This window comes from Engystomops pustulosus, chromosome 4 (genome assembly GCF_040894005.1).
Source record: "Engystomops pustulosus chromosome 4, aEngPut4.maternal, whole genome shotgun sequence".
Taxonomy (NCBI): Eukaryota; Metazoa; Chordata; class Amphibia; order Anura; family Leptodactylidae; genus Engystomops; species Engystomops pustulosus.
The window spans coordinates 109,996,641-110,017,181 of NC_092414.1; the positions used below are offsets into that span (position 1 = coordinate 109,996,641).

Sequence of the window (20,541 nt, forward strand, 5' to 3'; positions counted from 1 at the left end):
TGAGAGGGTTCGACCGATTCACTTACTCCTCTTATTCTCAGATTGTTTCGGCGGTGCCGGTTCTCAATATCTTCTAAGTGAGATAGAATGTCAGTAATATGAGCAGCGTGTTCTTGTAGAACTTGTGAGTGAGAATCTAGCTGTTCCAGAATTTTCTCCTGGACTGTTTCAGATTCTGCCACCCTGTGGCCAATATGTAGAATTTCTTGCTTTAAGCCAGCAATGTCCCTCTTATGTGATTCTTCCAGCCTCAATAAAAGCCCATCCATTTCAAGCTTGGTGGGGATAGCTCTGATATGAGCTTTCCAGTCCCAGTCATCATCTGGTGCAGCACCCATGGGGGTAGGGGCATCTCGGGAGGCTTGTGGGGAGCTAGATGGAGCTCTGTATATGGAGGGAGGCCACGAGGTGGGGGAGCACATGGAGGAAGAGCCAGGGCCTATATCGGAGCCCCTGGAAGGTAAGGGGGGGAATGGCTCCGAAGTAGCAGATAACGGGGGCCCCCCTGATGATTTGGGGGGACTTACTGCTTTGGCCCGTTCCTGCTCTGCACCTGCGGCAGCCGCTGCGGGGGATGAGGTGGCCGGCGCCATCTTGGACGCCATGCGGTCCGGCGTGTCTGGGTCTTCAGCGGAGCGGAGGAAGCGCTGTATACCTCCCGGAGGCTGCTCGGGGACTGCAGGGGCTTTTCTGGCTCTCCTCTTGCTGACCATGCCAGGAGGGGATGGATGTGGATGCCCGCGGATGATGTTATATCGCGGTCAGCCGGGAGCTCTGGAGATGTGCGTCCTACTCCTCCATCGGCTGGCCACGCCCCCCCATGGATGACAAATATAAGAAGATTACCATAGTCACAGTGCCTGAATCTGAGTAATTGTCCCTGGTTTATCATGTTTGATTTTTATGGTAGATTTCATTTAAAGAAAATATCAATAGGGTTTGAAAAAGAGAGTACAAAATCTGCTTTCAATACTTGCTACAAACTTTGTTCCCCTAAAATTCTAACATAAACAAATGGCTTATAAATAAAGTATTTTACTATTTACACAGTGTTAGTCCACCTGCACATGACCAGGTGCCTTTCACGGGCATCAGGCAACGATCCCTTAGGCCAGTGGTGGCGAACCTATGGCACTGGTGCCAGAGGTGGCACTCAGAGCACTCTCTATGGGCACCCACGCCATCACCCGAGCACAGAGTTCGGCAGACAGGACTCAAGGCCTCTTGTAGTCCCAGGCAGCCCAGGAGCCTTGAAAGAGCTACAATGATAATTCAAAACGTCTTCTCCTTCTTTCTAATGTATTGGCGTCCTCAGGTGCTATTACAATTTAAACCTGTGACAGAGCAGGGAGTCATAAGTTACTGCTTGGGCAGGAACAGGACCTGCTCCATCATTTGCAGCCCGGGTAGTCAGCTCATCCTTATGGCTAGATAAACTACAGCCATGAGGATGATACCATTGAATGTAATGTGGTGTGTGAAAAAATAAACTGCTTCCAAAACCAATGGTCATATGCAGGTAGGCTTACACAGATTTAGAATTGCCCTGCTAAACACTGGCTGCCAATCAGCCTTTTCATTAAACTGCTGGAGCCAGAAGCAGATGAGCAGCGTCTTGTCATTGAAAACCAAAGGCAGACAAATCCAACCCATATCCTGGCAGTATGGTTATTAAAACGTCTCTTTTACAAGTACAGCTTGTGTGCACCAGGCGAGGAAAGTCATTTAAAAGCACAGTATGAACCCCACTGATGGGCATCACGGTATTCAATGTCAAATGGAAAATTATTTAGGAATTAGACGTGTAGAATTACAACTACTGTCACTCAAGGGTCAATGGGACAGCAAACTATTCAATGCTCAGATTGGCAAGTTTGCTGTTCCATTGACCCTTGAGTAGAAGTAGTTCCATGATCAGACCTATGAGGCCAGGGTAAGGAAAATAAAACACTTACTTACCTTGTTCTGGCTCATCCTGTCAATCCAGGACTTCTGATTTTGGTCTTTGCACCTGACCAGAGATTCTGGGGAGTAAGGTTACGGGACCTGCCTCATCCAATTAGAGGATTCCTTGTCCAAGGGTGATGCTTACATTTTCCAGGAGATTTCACTTCCTGTGTTGTCTTCTGGTTTAAAGGAAACCTACCACTGCTAATGGTAGGTATTAGCTGTAAACACCGGGCACCAGCTCAGGGTGAGCTGGTGCCGGAGCTTACCTTTGCTAGTGTTTTAAACCGCTATATCGCGGTTTAAATACATTTTGATGAACAGACCCGAAGCAGCTTCGGCGCTGCGAGCGTCCGTGCACGCGCACGCCTCCATAGGAAGTGCCAGAGGCGACACGCTCGCACGGCCGCGCGCAGCGCCGAAGCTACCTCGGGGCTGTTCATCAAAATGTGTTTAAACCGCGATATAGCGTTTTAATACACTATCAAAGGTAAGCTCCGGCACCAGCTCACCCTGAGCTGGTGCCCGGTGTTTACAGCTAATACCTACCATTAGCAGTGGTAGGTTTCCTTTAAGGAGGTTGGTCAATGGATGAAATGGGACATGGGAGTCTGGGCCGGGTAAATATGTGTGTTTTTATATATGTTCTTTAAATGTACTGTTGTCCTATGCTTCAACAAGTATAGTTTTAATATTTTTAGCAATATTAAGTAAGCTTAATTTTGTTGTTTGAACAAAAAATTAATAGGTTATTAATATGTTAGTTATTTTTATTTTCTATTTAAAGAAACAAGTTTGGTACAAGAAATAAGTACAAAGGGCTTGTCCACACCTGAGCCTATTGATGCAGATGCATTAGATGTGGATGACTTCTTGGAGAACCATATGAAAAAGATCCTGCACCCAACGCCTCCAGTAACAACCCTTGTTGTAGCCCCTGCAGAGAACAAGCTCAATCTGCCGGAAGGTGTGCAGTTACAAGAAGGTGCATTAACTTCTCAGAAAGCAATTGATGCAATCAGGTAGAATGTCTGAATGTTATTACTCTAAGCGTACTAAAATTTGGGGGTAACACTTATGCTTAAGAGAAGGCCATACAAAGTTTTCATGTTCACTTTTTCCAAATAAAGTCTGTGTGCAAATGAGGAAGAATAGCTGTTGCACCTTTTATTAGCTTTCTCTGGTTGATTCAAGAACATACTAAGGGTCATTTATATTTGCAACTTTTCTACTCATCTAGCAAAGCTCACTGCAGAGTTTGTCTTGCGGTGTATCTTTTAAAATCCAGATGTGGATGTATAAAAAAAAAAGTCACAATTTTGGTGCAAATTGTGGTAAAAACAAATAATCTACACTACTGAGCAGGCATAGGAAAAAGTTTAGAATGGGTTGTAGAAGTCCAATCTTGGCACAAATGTCTGGACTAAAGATAAATGACCCCTCCTTAAGTTTAGGTGCCTTGTTCATGTGAGAGCATATTTCTTTTTTCTGTTTAAATTCTCTTTCTATAGTTTTAGGAATGTTTGCTAAACTGTTTTGACTTTCATTTTCAGTGTATTCAATCAAGATGAGTTGAATGATAATCTTTTAAATTCTGTGGGTAAGATGCTGCTTTCCATAGAAAAACTTGTGAACAGAAAGGTGAGTTTCTATTGACTATACAGCGGGTAAATTAAGTTGCCAGCAAATCAGCAATAAAGCAAATTTCTAGGTGCTATTGACTTGAAATTATCACCAGATGTCAGAAACCATCCATCGAATCCACAGTGGTAGCAGCATCTAGTCCTATACAAAAATGTATATCGGCTCCTGGGAGGCTATGAAAACAAGCCAAGCCCGTTTACTAAGGCAGACATTCTCGTTCCTCCTCTGCCTCGTGCCTGATACAGGAGAAGGGTGGGGGGATATAAGGCCAGTGTCTCACTCATGACCCATTTGTTAATGGCATGACATCTATTTGACTTAACAGGGGCTTAACATAATAGTATGTCACGCGTTGGCTGTGGGTGAATGGAGAGGGCTCACAGGTGGAGCCCTCTCCATAGCCGCTAAGTATTTGCTGCATATTGCAGCAAACACTTACCAGTAACACCCACATCTGCTTTGCCGGCGGCTTCAAAAAGAAGGCGCCGCCAACTTGGTGAAAATCCTCGCTCCCTTTGACGTCGTCATGACAGCCTCGGGTCTTTGGGTCTCGTTTTAACACATTCATTACAATGTGCGAATTGCACATTGTAATGAATGAGGAGGAAAATCTCCATATATTGTTATACTGTAGTATGGCAGTATATGGTAGGATCAAAGTACCCTAGGGGGTCTGAAATTATAGCAAAAAAAAAAAATTATATTAAATAAAACTAAAAATTAAAATCGCCCCCATTTCCCAGGATATAATATAAAAATAAATAAACAGTAAAAATCCTAAACACATTAGATATCGCTGCATCCGAAAATACCCGATCTGTCAAAATATAATAACTGTTTCTCAATGCGTTTAACCCCCGTAACAGAAAATGGCACTTTTTTGCCATTTTGAAAAATAAAAAAAAGTTGTCAAAAGGCCTAACAGTTCTAAAACTAGAAGCATTGAAAACTTCATCAAAAGTCGCAAAAAATGACACCACCCACAGCTCCGTACACCGAATTATGAAATAGTTATTTGCGCCAAAAGATGGCAAATTTAGAATAAAGTAGACATGTAATTTGGGGAGCACCGTGAAAGCCGTAAAATCCAAGCCCACAAGAAAATGGTGCAAATGCGTTTTTTCACCAATGTCATGCATTTGGATTTTCTTTTCCGCTTCCCCGTACATGTCATGGAATATTCAATACCATCACTATGAAGAGCAATTTGTTACACAATTTTATCACCTTTTTAACTAGCTCTATGTGTTCCGAAAAAAACTGCAAAAAAACTTAAGGTAGCTTGTAAAAAAAATTATGGCCCTTAAACCGGCGGATACAAAAATTTGCTAAAAATTCCCGGTCACTAGAGCCTTTTTAGGCTGCGTCACTAAGGGGGACCCCCAACTCTTCTAGTTACACCTTTGTCTCCGGCTTTATATGATAATACCTAAAAGTGAAGCAAACCTGTCTTCTACATAACATCATACAATTGATTTTAGTGGCTTAGTAGTTGACAAATGTTTCTTAAAGAGGACCTGTCACCAAGAAATTCGGCACTAGGAGCTGCTTACTAAAGTGCTACTACAGTCATGGCCAAAAGTTTTAAGAATGATACAAATGTTAATTTTTACAAAGTCTACTTCATCAGTTGGCATCATTGTTTCTCTTCTGTCAACCATGGTTATCTCTAATGAAACACGTGCAGTCCTCATTGCACTGCACAAAACTGGCCTAACAGGGAAGAGTATCACAGTTAAGAAGATTGCACCTCAGTCAACAATCTATGGCATCATCAAGAAATTCAAGGAGAGAGATTCCATTGTTGCCAACAAGGCTCCAGGGTGCCCAAGAAGGACCAGCAAGCGCCCGGACCGTCTCTTAAGTGTTTCAGTTTCGGGCTACCAGCAGTGCAGAGCTTGCTCAGGAATGGCAGCAGGCAGGTGTGAGTGCATCTGCACGCACTGTGAGGCAGAGACTCTTGGAGCAAGGCCTGGTGTCAAGGAGGGCAGCAAAGAAGCCACTTCTCTCCAGAAAAAAACATGGACTGCTGAGGACTGGGGGTAAAGTAATTTTCTCTGAATCCCTTTTCCAATTGTTTGGAACATCTGGAAATCAGCTTGTTCGGAGAAGACAACGTGAGCCATACCACCAGTCTTGTCTCATGCCAACTGTAAAGCATCCTGCAACCATTCATGTGTGGGGTTGCTTCTCAGCCAAGGGATTCGCCTCTCTTACAGTCTTGCCTAAAAACACATCCATGAATAAAGAATGGGACCAGAATGTCCTCCAAGAGCAACTTCTCCCAACCGTCCAAGAGCAGTTTGGTGATCAACAATGCCTTTCCCAGCATGATGGAGCACTTGCCATAAAGCAAAGGTGATAAATAAATGGCTCAGGGAACTCCCCAGATCTTAATCCCATTGAGAACTTGTGGTCAATCATCAAGAGACGGGTGGACAAACAAAAACCAACAAATTGTGACAAAATGCAAGCATTGATTGTGTACGAATGGACTGCTATCAGTCAGGATTTGTTACAGAAGTTGATTTAGGGCGTGCCCTAGGGAGAATTGCAGAGGTCCTGAAGAAGGGTCAACACTGCAAATACTGACTGATTGCATTAACTCATTCTAACTGTCAATAAAAGCTTTTGTTTCTCATAATATTACACTTGTATTTCTGTATGTGATAAAAACATCTGACAAACACATATAAAAACCAGAGGGCAACAGATCATGTGAAAATATAATATTTGTGTCATTCTCAAAACTTTTGGCCATGACTGTAGTGCTAAAACAAACGCTGCAGTGTTAGAATGATAGCGCTCCGGTACAATGTAAATGCCAGACCGATCTCAAAGCTCGCTCCATAGGCCAGGGGTGACTTCCGAGCGTCATGTGCCAGACCGCTTTGAGAGCTGTCCGGCGATTACATTGTACTTCGCCGTAAGTTTCCAATAACACTATCATTCTAACACTGGCGAGGTTTGTTTTAGCACTAGGAGATGCTTACTTTAGTAATCAGCTCCTAGTGCCAAATTTCTGGGTGACAGGTCCTCTTTAAATATGCATTCATTCAATTTATTTTTACTAAGAGTGCAGTTAAGTAACTTTATAAGTACATGTTTCTTAGTAAAAGTTATAGCATTATTGGTTTTTATTTTTCTTTAGACAAGGAATTGTATTGCCTTATCTCCAAATGTTGCTCTTTCCGCTGCAGTTGCAATTAAAGAGGCTTCACTTTTGGGCTCAAAAAGGTACCCGAAAAAACATTCAGATTGCTTGATATGTTAGCTACGTATTTGGTGTCAAAGATGGAATTCATACCAGTGCCTGTGCTCCTTTTAAACGTTGCTATGAATCTTGCTATTGCTGTATTTATTATAAAATAGGATTAGGATTAAAGTACAGTATAGCTAAACTTTTAACAAAATTACCAAAAAAAACAAAGAGCAAATAATAACAGGAATCTTAATCTTGAATTAAGTATATTTGAAAGTTTGCCATGTTCTTCTTTTTGTTCTGCATTTTTTCCTTATTTTATCAGTGCGTGTAAATTGGATACCTCCCTTACACCGCTAACCACTGAGAGATAAAAAAAAGTGTTTGATAAAGTGTCTAATGACTTAACTCTTCACTGAACTGTGTAATATCCAGAGCTTAATGAAAATTTGCAGGCTGTGGCACAATAGTATGCCCGCATAGCTGCCCTGCCAAATACATCAGAATTCCAGAGCCTCTTGATGTAGCCAGAGGGCCAAGAACTTTATCATACACCTGTCCACAAGCTACCTACCAATGAGAGAGATGTTTGTAGGATATCCAAAACATTTGACCCAAGCCGTACAGTTTAAGAGCAATGGTACCAAAAAGTAATGAAATGTATGTTAGCTTTGCAGAAATTAATAAAAAGTGCCTTAAAAAGCCTTCATAGATATACTATCTGTATTTACAGGGTATTCTTTGTCACTGTTGGGAATATGGATATTGAACCTGAAATGACAAATGACGGGTAAGTGGGCATCTTTTGTAATGTGATAAGGATTTGATTGTGTTATGAAATGTTTAAAAATCTTCATTTAAATTAAATTTTGCTGAATTGCTTTACACTTGCAGGAAAACAATGTGCCTTACAATTTTCGGAGAGAAAGAAGTTGAGAGGACTCCTTCACAGTATCACACTTTTTTCAAGTGGAATGAAGTAAGTAAAAGTCATTGTCCACTTTAGAGATGTTAATGACCTATCCATAGCATTGGTGGGGTTTAGGTAAATTATTATGTTAAAGCGTAACTGTAAAGCTATAGTGATTTTCTGACAAAAATCTTTCTCACTAGAGGTGAGGTGGGCGGTGACTAAATATCTGCCAGTCTATGCCCTCAAGCTATTGCTAGATAGTTTGCCCACAGATCCCACGATGCCTTCTGTTCTCTCTCAAAGTAATTTAGCATTGAATCCATTTAGTTTCCCCACAAGCAAATCCACTGAACACTGCATAGTGCACATATAGGATGTATATGGTGACCAGCCTAGCAGCTTCCATCACATGGAGGAGCAAGGAACATGATATAAGTGGAAGAAATTATTAGTACACAAGTTACATGCAGTCTATAGCCTATAGCAAGGGTTAATAGCTGATACTGCTGATGACCAGGTGGGAGAAGGAAGCAGCGAGAAGAGCAGAGACAGACAGATACATTTCTGTAGAATCGCAGACTGGGATGGAAGGACTGATGGGGAATAGGGAGATGTTGGTCCTCACTGTGTACATCTGCATTCACTGTTCTGTACACTTACAGCCCTGCTACATTCACTGTCACATGACCTCCTACCCTCCCATGAATCTCACCAGAAGTGTAAACAAGATAGTCTCATAGGGCTTATCAGCATATGGAGAGAAAGCAGCCTTTGCAGCACTGAGATAATCTGAGGGGGATAGCAAAGAAACTACTGAATACAGGTACCAAAGATAATTTACATCCCAAGAGCTATTGATTTGTGGGGAAAAAAACGCCTTTACTCTTTAAAACATTAGCAGAGAAGCATGAGCAATGCCTAAAACTTTGTGCATGGAGGAGAGATGCCAGGGGACAGACTGGAGTATTGTCTGCCTACTGTTCTGAGTATGCAGAAGTCAGAAATGAGGCTGCCCGACGACTGTGTGTTTAGGGGGAGGGGAAGGACAAGTCTGACATAATTTACTTAAGATTGTTTGTTGAGAGGGGGAATAATATATGTACATGGACCTTAATTATAGGGGGCTGAAATAAGAGAACTGATGCACCGATTTGGCAAGCTCTGTGTGAGCTATATAAAGAAAGGAATTATTATTTATTATTATTATGTACAGTACATTGATCTGTGCCTTTTTGGTCCCAGACTACATGTAAAAAGCAAGGATCTACTTGTTATTATTTATTTATGTATTATGTATTTTATATTGGAGGAGAACTCATCCTCATATAACCCATTGACTTCTTCAGCAAGAAATAGCTTTTGGTTAATTTCAACACATAAGTATGGACCTTTAATAAAAAGTGTAGTACAGTAATGTTTTTTTTTAAATTATTATTACACCCAGTGCGACCATTGGTGTATATTTCTACTGGCTTGTTTTTTTTAAATATAATATAAGTATTGATGCATTTTATATTTTTTACTCTGCTTGTGTGTTACAGGGTCCAAGAGATTGTAGCAGCTTCTTCTATGCACTGCTTCGATTTCTACTTCCACTGGCTTATTCCTACCAACCTGACCTTATTATGATAGCTATTGGAAGCAAGAAAAGTATTGGTACAAAGGATATTGCTCTACTTACCAGTCTACTGCAGGGTCTAGCTGATGGAGCAGTACTTGCTATTGTGAAGGTAAGATGAGACCTAAATCTAGTTGTTGTGTGGGATTAAACAATAATTAAATAGGGGTCTGATTTATAACATCCTGAGAAATGCCATACTGATTCGAACACCTTTCAAATTTTTGCACCCCAGTCTTCCATAATATGGCAGGGCCAAATTGCACTCTACGTAATATTCTTCATGGAATGTAAACCTGTAGCCAAATCATTGTACAATTATAACACAGTGCCCATACACCCTTATGGATGACATGTAACTTAATGGCTGGTAATCTGTAACCATCATGTAACATTGTGGGTAGTCTGCATCCTGCTGAAATGGTATTGTAACCTGCTGTGACATCAGTAAGTATGGCCATATTTAGTGATCTCGTTGACTACAATTTTTTCCTTGTTTACTAATAGGAAACAGAAAAAGAAATCATCAGTGCTTTGTCTAATGTCCTAGTTAACTGTTCTTCAATGTTCTTTGGACCTTACAAACCTCCTACCAAAGAATATATTCAAAACCTAAAACAAGAGCTTTCTGTCCTACAAACAAAGTGGAGAATGCTGCAGTGTTTTGGTATGTCTCTATATATAACAATTTCATTTTATTTCTACTTCTTCTGTAAGGAAACTATTGATTTAGAAAAGAGCCCAATATATGATATGTCATTGTTCCCGTGAAATCAAGAAATTGGGCTTGGCATTAAATGTGAAATTTATACTTTAAAATGTAAAATTGCCTTCTGAGATCAAGGAAGAGTAAAAATCCATTCTTCTAAGCTAAACATCCAAGGAAACATGTGGTAATGGGAGTTAATCGGGTACCTTACTCTCCCGCCCCCCAACCCCCTAAGTAATATTACCAATGTGTAGGACACTTTAAACCCTTCATGTTTTCAATTGATCCATTGGCACATATACCCATCATGTTTTCCATTGATCTGCGATTTCCATTGGACTGCCTGTACTGCAATACTACAGTATTGCAGCATATTGTTAAATTACTGGAACTGTAAAACAGCCTGCACATACGACATGGCTCAGGAGTAAAAGAGCAGTATGGCCATTTGAGAGCTAATTTAGTGATTTGCACTGGATTGCCTGACGATATCAGAGGCTCTGAATTTTCTAATCCCAATTTGTTATTGTAATAACACACCTCAAATAATTTACCAATGGGAATATAGTGACCATTTTGACTTTGACCTTTTCACTGTATAATATGCTGTACTGACTCCACGCTAATGTGAGATTTCAGCTCTCCAGTTATTAGTCAACATTTCTGGAAGGACTTATGTGGCCTCATTGATGATTTACACCAATTGGTTGAAATTTCCAACACTTTGAGATTAAATGAAAATATGAAACCCTTGAGATATTGTCTAATTTTAGAAAATATACCCCTCCAGGGAATTTTTCAAGGAATATAATTGCTTTGACTTTATAGGTCCATTCCAGAAGGTAAAGCTAGCAGAGGTGCAAATTCAATGTTGGCTCAATAGTGGAACTGCAAAAACTGTTAAGACCCTTTCACACAACTTTATATGGTGGCCATATGCTAGCTGGATGAATGGCAGCTACAATATGGCCGCTCTATAAGCTTATTGTGCATGGTACGGTGCGCACACGTGTCACAATATCATGCAGTCACTGTAAAAATTATGCACTTTTTCGCTGTACGTACAGCCCAGTTGCACGTCTCTCCAGCCAAATGTATACTACGCCCAGGTCCTGTGCCCTTAATTGGGGTTTTCTGGGTAAACACTTTAAAGTGTTTATAGTGTAGCACAAGCTGCACCCAACTTATTGTGCTCTTAAATGGCAGTTCAAAATAAAACACAGGAGACAAAAGCTGTGGGAAATAGCTGGGTGTGGGTTATCCTTGTAATGCCATGGAAACAGTCATACACCAGCATCACATATGTGTATGAAGAGATTGTCCAAGTAGGAATTCGCCTCTGCTCGAAGACTACTGATAATTTTTCAAAAGTCTAAGAAAATCATTATTTGACTTTACCTAGAAAAATTCATTTTGTGGTCTACTTCAACTCATCTTTACTTGTTTGTGTCTCAAGTGTATAAACTTTGTCAGTGACTGTATTTTCTGTTTTTGTTATTAGCAAAGTAGACGAAAAAACAACTAAACACAGAAGACGGATTTGGTCAGAAGTGAAATCTTGAGTGAACCATTTTCATATGGTTAAAGGGAAATGAAAACGCGTAATTCATCTAACATAAAGCAGCCTTACAGATTTTGTATTTAGTTTTTTACAATATAAAAACATGTATGCATTTTGTATTTTTGTATGTAATTTTCAAGTTACTTGCTGGGTTAAGAAAAACATTCTTTTTGTTAGGAAGGTCATCAGTACACACACAAAAGTGTTTGACTTATGGGCACAGAGCTATTTGCAGAGTAGAGTACAGTGTACTTGATGCTAGGGGTTCATCTACCAGCCAAACAGCAACGCCGGGACTTTAACAAAGATATTTGTTTAATAAGAACTATTGTGCATATCTTTTTTTACTGTGAATAAAGCTACTTCCAACTGTAGAATGGTATTTCAGACAATTGTATTATGTTTAGAAGGAAGGAGGGGGGAGTATATTTCTGAAGTCAAGCTCTCCCCTGCCTCTGAACACCTCCTCCCATGTGACATCATTTGTTGGACTTCCTGAGACTTGATTTTAATGTCACTGGGTGCATGATCTTATAATCGGGCCACCCCTGATAGGATAACACAAATCCCTGGGTTTCTGTATTTTACGCCCCTCATTCCAGTAGTGATAACTTTGCTGTATGAGGGCCTGTTATCTGCAGGACAATGTACTTTTTGGTGCCACCAGTTAATATTCCATGCAATATACTGGATTGGAAAAAAAATACCAAGTGCGGTGAGACTAAAAAAAACCCCACATTTGCTGCGTTTTCTTGTGGGCTCTGTTTTTACTCCTTTCATTCTATTCTTCAAATGACGCCTCCTCTTTATTCTAAGTCAATGCAATCACAGTGACACCAAATTTATACAGACCTGTATATTATTTTGTGGTACATACTGGCATACTGGTGTTTAAATTAATATCAATTTGGGACCTATATGACTGTTTGATCACTTATTCAAATATTCATGGATGGAAAAATGTCGAAAAAGTGGCGATTCGAGCAGCTGGGTACTATTTTCCGTTACGGTGTTCGTGTTTAGGATTATTCTATTTTTTATATTTTGATAGAATGGGCATTTTGGGAGGTGACGATACCCAACGTGTATTATTTTTACTGTTTATATGTGATCTAGGGAAAGGGGGGTGATTTACACTTTTTTACATTTTATTTTTAACTATTTCAGACCCTCAAGGGTACTTTAACCATAAAGGGTCTGATTGCTCATACTATATACTGCAATACTACTGTATTGCAGTATATAGGAATTTTGGTTAAATGTAATGGCCTGCCATCTACCGATGGCACTTTTATCAGCCATCCAAGATGGTGGTGCCCATCAGAAGGCAAGTTAGGCGGATGTCAGCTGTGTTTTACAGCTGACACCTGCTGTGAATGGAGAAAGATCAGCCAGTGAGCTCTCTCCATACACCTCCCGCAGCACCAGGACGAAATAGAACATCCTGGTGCGCGAAGGGGTTAACACAGCTTAGACCTAAAAACACCAGCAGGCAATGCAGAAACACCAGGTTCCAAATACAGAGCTACTGCCCCTCCCCCCATACGTAAGTGACAGACTACAACCCAGAGACATACAGCATGACACTGCTCTGTATGTGTCACATGACTGAGCCCTGCACCTCCTCCGCACGCTGGGTCACATGACTTCTAAGGACACGTGACCGGTGATATGACACCTTCCTCTGGTAACTATACTAACTTCTATCAAAATATGATTGGTCGAGTGGGCTCAGTTACCGAGCAACCAGCAGCTGCTCCCGGAAGTGCCTTGCAGTTTAGTGACAGGTACCGGAAGTAGAATGAAATAGAGCGCGGCGGCTCAATTAGCAGAAGCGGGTATGCGGCTGTACTGTGTACATTGCAGGTATCGCTCATACTTCTATAGGCCCTAGTGCGGCGCACATGAGCAGCTCTCCTGGGTCGCTCGTCTGCTTTCTCTTTATTCCAATGTGACAAATCTTTGCAGGATTCTGTCGGTTTCCAGATGCTGCAGCCTGTGCTAGTCCGCAGCGTCTGTAAACCAACAGACGGACTGTGACAGGTGCTGGGGGTGGGGGGTACAGAGGTTCCTTAGACATTTTTGGTCAAAAGTGGGTAAGAATCCGTGATCCAACACTTTTAAGAAGACACCGCAGATTAACATGCGTTTACAGCTACATGGAGGTTATTTCAGTAATTTTTGGCTTATTCTATTTTTCAGTTTTATACTGGAGAACTTAAAGGGGTATTCTCTCGTCTGGGCATTCACATTCAGTTTCACTAATCTTCCATTTATAAACATTTCTTCAATTAGCTGTTATTAAAAAATATGTTTCTGTGTGAAGATAATTTCTCATAAATGTAGTCATTTTGTCCCTTAGAAACGAGATGGCTTCCTGTGATACGGCCACGTCTGCTTGAGGGATTGCACAAAGAAACAAAATGTTTTTGTATATGAAATGTCCGGGATTTACTACATGACCCACAGCAGTCCTGTGGTAATTATCGCTGAATCCAGGAGGTCAGACAGGACTCAATAGCTCATGTCTGGCCACCGCTGCCAGAGTGTGACGTGGTCGTAACCGAGGAAGCCATCTCGTTTCTAAGGGACAACATGACTACATTTATGAGAAATTATCTTCACACAGGAACATTTTTTTTAATAACATCCAATTGAAGAAATGTTTATAAATGGAAGATTAGTGAAACTGAATGTGAATGCCCAGGCGAGAATACCCCTTTAATTCAGCTTTCTCTCAGTACATGCAGTACAGATCAAAAGTATAGACACACCTCCGCATTCAATGAGTTTTCTGTGTTTTCAGGATTATAAATATTCTAGATTCACACTGAAGGCATCAACACTATGAATTAACACATGTGGAATTATATAACAAAAGTGTCAAACAACTGAAAATATGTCTTATATTGTAGGTTCTACAAAGTAGCCACCTTTTGCTGTGATTACTGCTTTGCACACTCTTGGCATTTTCTTGATGAGCTTCAAGATGGGCTTCCAACAGTCTTGAAGCAGTTACCAGAGATGTTTAGCACTTGTTGACCCTTTTGCCTTTACTCTGCTCACCCCAAGCCATCATGATTGGGGTCAGGGCTGGTCCAGCACCCCATCACTTTCCTTCTTGGTCAAATAGCCCTTACACAGGCTGGAGGTGTTTGGGGTCATTTTCCTGTTGAGAAATAAATGATTGTCGAACTAAATGCAAACCAGATGGAATAGCATGCCACTGCAAGATGTTGTGAAATGTTCAGTATACCTTCAATATTGAATAAATCCCCAACAGTGTCACCAGAAAAGCACCCCCACACCATCACACCTCCTCCTCCATGCTTCTCGGTGGGAACCTGGCATGTAGAGTCCATTTATTCACCTTTTCTGCGTCGCACAAAGACACGGTGGTTGTAACCAATTATCTCAAATTTGGACTCATCAGACAATAGTACCGTTTTCCACTTGTATAATGTCCATTCCTTGTGTTCTTTAGCCCAAACCGATCTCTTCTGCTTGTTTCCTGTCCTTTAGCACTGGTTTCCTAGCAGCTATTTTACCATGAAGCCTACTGCATACAGTCTCCTCTTAAAAGTTGTTGTAGAGATGTGTCACCTGCTAGAACTTTGTGTGACATTGACCTGGTCTCTAATCTGAGGGGCTGTTAACCTGAGATTTCTGAGGCTGGTGACTTGAATGAATTTATCCTCCACAGCAGAGGTGACTCTTGGTCTTCCTTTCCTGGGGAGGTCCTCATGTGACCCAGTTTCTTTGTAGCGCTTTATGGTTTTTGCAACCGCATTTGGGGACACTTTAAAAGTTTTCTCAATTTTTGGGACTGACTAACCTTCATTTCTTAAAGTAATGATGGCCACTCATGTTTCTTTGCTTAGCTGCTTTTTTCTAACCATAATGCTAATTATGCAAGAAATCCCACTTATTAAACCTGACATGTGAAAACCTTTTTCTGGTGACTAACTCTTGAAGCTTATCAAGAGAATGCCAAGAGTGTGCAAAGCAGTAATCAAAGCAAAAGGAACCTAGAATATAAGGCATATTTTCAGTTGTTTTACACTTTCTTTGTTAAGTAGATAATTCCACATGTGTTACCGTATATACTTGTGTATAAGCCAAGTTTTTCAGCACTACTGGGGGCAGGCTGGGGTGGCTGTATACTACTGGGGGCAGGCTGTATATTATAGGGGGTTGGCTGGCTATGTATTTGGCTGGGTCTGTGACCAATGCATTTCCCACCCTCGGCTTATACTCGAGTCAATAGGTTTTCCCAGTTTTTGGTGGTAAAATTATGGGTCTCGGCTTATACTCGAGTATATACGGTAATTCATAGTTTTGATGCCTTCAGTGTGAATCTACAATATTTATAGCCATGAAAATAAAGAAAACTCTTTGAATGCGGAGGTGTGTCCAAACTTTTAGTCTGTACTGTGTTATCACGGAAGCCACTTATTTTAATGGACAGCCTTATCCTTCAGACATCTGATTTATAGAATAGCATTGATAATTGTATGCACACAAGAAAAAATTTCCTTAGATACCCCCAGCAAATAATAGTGGCATGATTGTCACTTGGGATTGCACTCCATGTTCCAGAAAATTTTAAAATTTTTTGGGATCTTGACAGCTAAGTACAGTGCACCATCAGGTATAAGGAGACTTGCTTGTTACTCCTAAGGGTGCCTTCCCACGTGGCGTTTTTCTCGTGTTTTTAAACACATCCAAAACAAAGGTGGCCAAAACGCATTTGTTTGGCCAAAACGCATATGCATTTGCCATGAAATGCATGTGTTTCATTGGAAATGCATGCGTTTCAGGCAGACCCCCCCCCTACTTTAGTTTTGGATGGGTTTAAAAACGCAGGAAAGATGCCGTTTGGGAAGGCACCCTAAGGCAGCTAAGCAGAGCTCTGTACAGCCTACACAGAAAATCATTGGGCAAATGGTTTAAAGGAAATTGTTGAGATTAAGCATGATAAACTTACTCGTACATCCAGGCACTGAGACTGTGGTAATATTATATTTGTCATCCACAGTCTCCATCCCTTCTTAAATAAACGTTTTCAATGATTCTAATGAGCAAGAAGGGCATTGGGGGTACTACTAGAGCCGCTCTGTGCTCTGGCTTCACAGGCTGTTACACTTTTCATGAGCATGTCTCACCCTCCATTATGCTCCGAACTTCCCACATCCCTCTGCCTATCCTCTCACACAGTGGGAGGGAGAAGTGCTCCTGCACAGTGTAACTGCCTGTAAAGCAACAGCACCTAAGGGCACTGGTAACGCCCCTAGGCCCCTGACTCATTAGCATAATTTATAAAGGTTTATTTTAGAAGATAGGACAGCATGGACAACAAATATAAGGAGATTTCCACAGTCACAGTGCCTGGATCTATGAACTAGTGTACCTGGTTTATCATGATTGATTTTAATGGTAGATATCCCTTGGGGTTTTTCTGACCTTTCATTACATTGGTTGAGGATCAAAGTTTTCTTTAATTACTGTAACACCTCAATGAGAAGTAGTTTTTTGCAGATTACTCTTGTGGTGACATTTTCTTCTTAACATGAACAAGTGATGTGTTTTTGTATACATGGTTACTCCTTACTTACAACCTATATATCATTCTCCTTTGTTTCAGATGTAACAGTTCACTCTGACCATTGATATGAGGCTCTGCAATGTCTGTTCCTGAGAACTAACAGTGAAGCCTTCAAGATGAATAGCATCACTCAGCTCTTTGGTGACCTGTGTGAATCCCACTTGAAAGGATTTCCATGGAAAACAAGTCTGGGAATTAGAAGCCAGAGCAAGAAGAGAAACAAAAAATTGCTGAAGAGGCTGGCGTATGACACTCTCTTTATCCACTTGTACCAAGAAGAGACTAGAAAAAAGCACTTTAAAGAGACCAAGTTGCCTGTGAAAAATAAAATGTTGATGTTGTCCTTTAATTTCCGCATTGGCGGAATGAATTCAGAGGCAGATCGTCTAGAGGAGCTTCTGGAACATGTGGAAAATTCTAGTGGTGAACATTTCACTGACTTGTGTGCTGTACTAGATCTTCTAGTAGATCTTGCAGGAACAGGTCCACCACAAGTTCTTCCACCAAAACGAGACCTTTTTCAGAACAACAAGTATGTGGACAGAAAGCCGCAGTATCAAGGCTATGATTATTATGATGTGGGTGTATTTGAAGCTGACATTGGGACATTCTTGGCTTACCAGGAGTGTGACTTGAGTAACACTATAAACAGTACTCTTCAAATAATGGAGGCTGCTCCTGGCACTGGGCTTCCAGGTATAGGCCGGTTTTCCAAGAACTTTTCCACAAGTGACAGGTTTGAGAAGGAAACTCGTGTATCACTTTTTGGAGCCCTTGTTCACACTAGAACAAATGATATGGATATTAAGCTTGATCTGCCACCCGTCCCTGACAGTGCTGACTTGTCTGGATTGGCTATAAAAGTATGTATTATGTGTGTAACATTTTAACCTTGGGTGTAATCATTAAAGGGGTTTTCCTATGAAGAAAAGTTAGGTCCTATCCACGGGATAGGGCCTAACCTGCTGATCAGTGGGGGTCTCAGTGCTGAGTCCCCACAGATCGCGAAAACAAGGGGTCCGTCATACCCTTTATGGAGACGGCCGCCCATGACCGCTCTGCTCTATTTCTATGGAGCTGACGGATATTGCCGAGCTCACCGATCTCCATCAGCTCTACAGAGATTACTGGAGCAGAACGGTCCAATGGACCCTTCGTTTTCACGATGTGCGGGGGTCTCAACACTGAGACCCCCACTGATCAGCAATTTAGGCCCTATCCCGTGGGCCTAATTTTTTTTGTGGGAACACCCCTTTAAGAACAAAGACACTTACAGACACTCTAAATATGTTTTACAACCCTGAGGTAAGGCTTGAGCTTAGTGTCCCAGCAGTTCAAATTGTCTGATACTGGATGTCTTTTATTTTCCTTGATTGATTCATATGACTAATTATGGATTTCCTTTGAAAGGAAATTTACTATCAAAATAAAGAACAAAAACCTAGGGATGGTTACTCATAGATCCAGGCACCTCCTTTTGTCTAAAATCATCATTTAAACTTGCACTAATGAGCCAGAAAGGCTGTGGGGGTGTCACCAGAAGCCCTCCATTCTGTAGTTTTACAGTTTACGTTTCACCCTCCCCCTGCTTACGGTTGGAGGATGGGGGAGGAAATAGTGTAACAGCCTGTCAAGCTACAGCACTGATGGACCCTGGCCCTATAGAGCCCTTCTGGCTCATTAGCATATTTTTAGAATGAAGGAGGCCATGTATAAAAAAAAAAAATAAGAAAATTTGCACTGAGTGATATCGTAGGTCTTTTATCCCGTTCACTTTATAACAAGGAACTTGCTGGCTGTTTAACATTATTGAATATCATCTTGAGATTGATATGCTTTTTATGTGGTGGTGTTTTTATTGTATGTCTTGAGTGTATATTTTTACAAGTTGTGCGTATGACTGAAGCAAAAGAATAATATGGAGTATGCCATTCCTCAGGTTGAGCATTACTAGCCCCGATTCCCCTGAGGACGCCACGACATGTGGCGAAACGTGTCGGGGGGGGGGGGGCTACTTTGTTAGTTTTTAGATCAGCGGCGGTAGTGTTGACAAGTGTGTGGAGAATACAGTAAGACAGCTAATTTTATTTAGTGCAGAGATTGTCCCATGCTACCTATCTGAAGGAGTCCCCCAGACGTAGGGGGGCGTGAGGTAGTTCTCACAATACCCCCTTATATGCTGTTGCTTAGGTCAACTAAAAAATGACGAAGGACACAACATTAGTATTGACAAATAAGACTGTAATTGACAAAATCTCGGTATCCCCTACTACCCTAGACATAAAAAACAGTCATTCACTGTCTGTTATTTAAAAAAACATTATTGGATGAATAATTAACCATCTTTTAAGAGTAAAAAAATAAAGGTGATATTTTAGTGACCGGCGTTCGTGTGTCCCAATTGGACAATTTTTTTCCTTGTTTACACCATTCTTGAGGTGTCACAATTCTCTTGCCTTTAGGTCCCACAGAGTATTGATCAGTCTGAAGATGAAGGGTTCCAGTCTGCATCAAATATGACTCCAGATTCTCAGTCAGAACCAAGTGCCACACCTGATATTGATCTGTGGGAGGCCATCCTTTCATATGGTCCGAGTAAACGTCGCTGTTGGGAAAGAATAGGATTGTAAGTTATACGTACACACATTGGAATTAGTGTCATTTATAGCACGCGCTGCATGGGTCTGTTGTAAAATTGGTAACCTACCTAGCTTTTTTTTATTATTGATTAACTTAATGAAAGCAATAACATTATTTTTATTTAAACGTCGCCAATCACAATGAATATTGTTTTTACAGGGAAGTTGCATTGTATGCTCTGGCAATAGGATGACTTGTGCCTCCCTGGTTTTTTTTCTGCTTAAAAAGGACCTGTCACCCATAAAAAGGCACTAAGAGCTGCTTACCAAAGTAAGCAGGTCTTAGTGCTACAACAGAGTTGTAGCAGTGTTACACTGGTAAAGTTATTGGAAGCCTCCTATAAAGCGTGCAGATACTGCCGCGCTGTATTATAGAAACGCACGACTATAACCGGTCGGGTGTATTCATGAGAGAGCAGTCCGAGGCGCTGCTTCACCCCCAGACCGCCCCTCCTATTTTATAGGCAGGATGTGACTACCGCATAAAGCTCCTCGTCCCGCCCCCTCATGAATTCCCCCGACCGCTTACAGTGTGGTCCGGCATTTCCGTTGTACAGGGCGTCAGTTTCTGCTAGCTTTATTGGAGGGTTCTGATAACACTAGCAGTGTAACACTGATACATCTGTTGTAGCACTAGGAGCTGCTTACTTCACTTGCTTTCAGTTGTAGGTTGTTGAGAAATTTCTGGAGTAGAAAAATTGGC

The 20,541-nt window shown here is 41.2% G+C and overlaps 2 protein-coding genes across 7 annotated transcripts in view; both read left to right on the forward strand.

Moving 5' to 3' along the window:
- HDAC10 (histone deacetylase 10) overlaps positions 1 to 12,718 on the forward strand; it is a 36,082-nt gene extending 23,364 nt beyond the window's left edge. For 3 of the 4 annotated variants that reach the window (XM_072147059.1, XM_072147060.1, XM_072147058.1), the window contains exons 14-21: positions 2,735 to 2,969; positions 3,501 to 3,588; positions 6,743 to 6,828; positions 7,527 to 7,583; positions 7,688 to 7,772; positions 9,248 to 9,436; positions 9,832 to 9,991; positions 11,535 to 12,718. In XM_072147059.1, the coding sequence (XP_072003160.1) occupies positions 2,735 to 2,969; positions 3,501 to 3,588; positions 6,743 to 6,828; positions 7,527 to 7,583; positions 7,688 to 7,772; positions 9,248 to 9,436; positions 9,832 to 9,991; positions 11,535 to 11,542 (908 nt within the window). In that variant the 3' untranslated portion in view covers positions 11,543 to 12,718. The remainder of the gene's footprint in view (positions 1 to 2,734; positions 2,970 to 3,500; positions 3,589 to 6,742; positions 6,829 to 7,526; positions 7,584 to 7,687; positions 7,773 to 9,247; positions 9,437 to 9,831; positions 9,992 to 11,534) is intronic. The other variant, XM_072147057.1, reaches the window with a different exon arrangement.
- Positions 12,719 to 13,312: 594 nt separating this feature from the next.
- The window catches only part of TUBGCP6 (tubulin gamma complex component 6), a 34,478-nt gene continuing 27,249 nt past the window's right edge, over positions 13,313 to 20,541 (forward strand). Inside the window, exons 1-3 of one of the 3 annotated variants that reach the window (XM_072147055.1) lie at positions 13,313 to 13,381; positions 17,239 to 18,062; positions 19,662 to 19,825. In XM_072147055.1, coding sequence (XP_072003156.1) covers positions 17,316 to 18,062; positions 19,662 to 19,825 — 911 coding nt within the window. In that variant the 5' untranslated portion in view covers positions 13,313 to 13,381; positions 17,239 to 17,315. Of the gene's footprint in view, positions 13,461 to 17,238; positions 18,063 to 19,661; positions 19,826 to 20,541 lie in introns of all 3 variants that reach the window. The other 2 variants (XM_072147053.1, XM_072147054.1) reach the window with 2 other exon arrangements.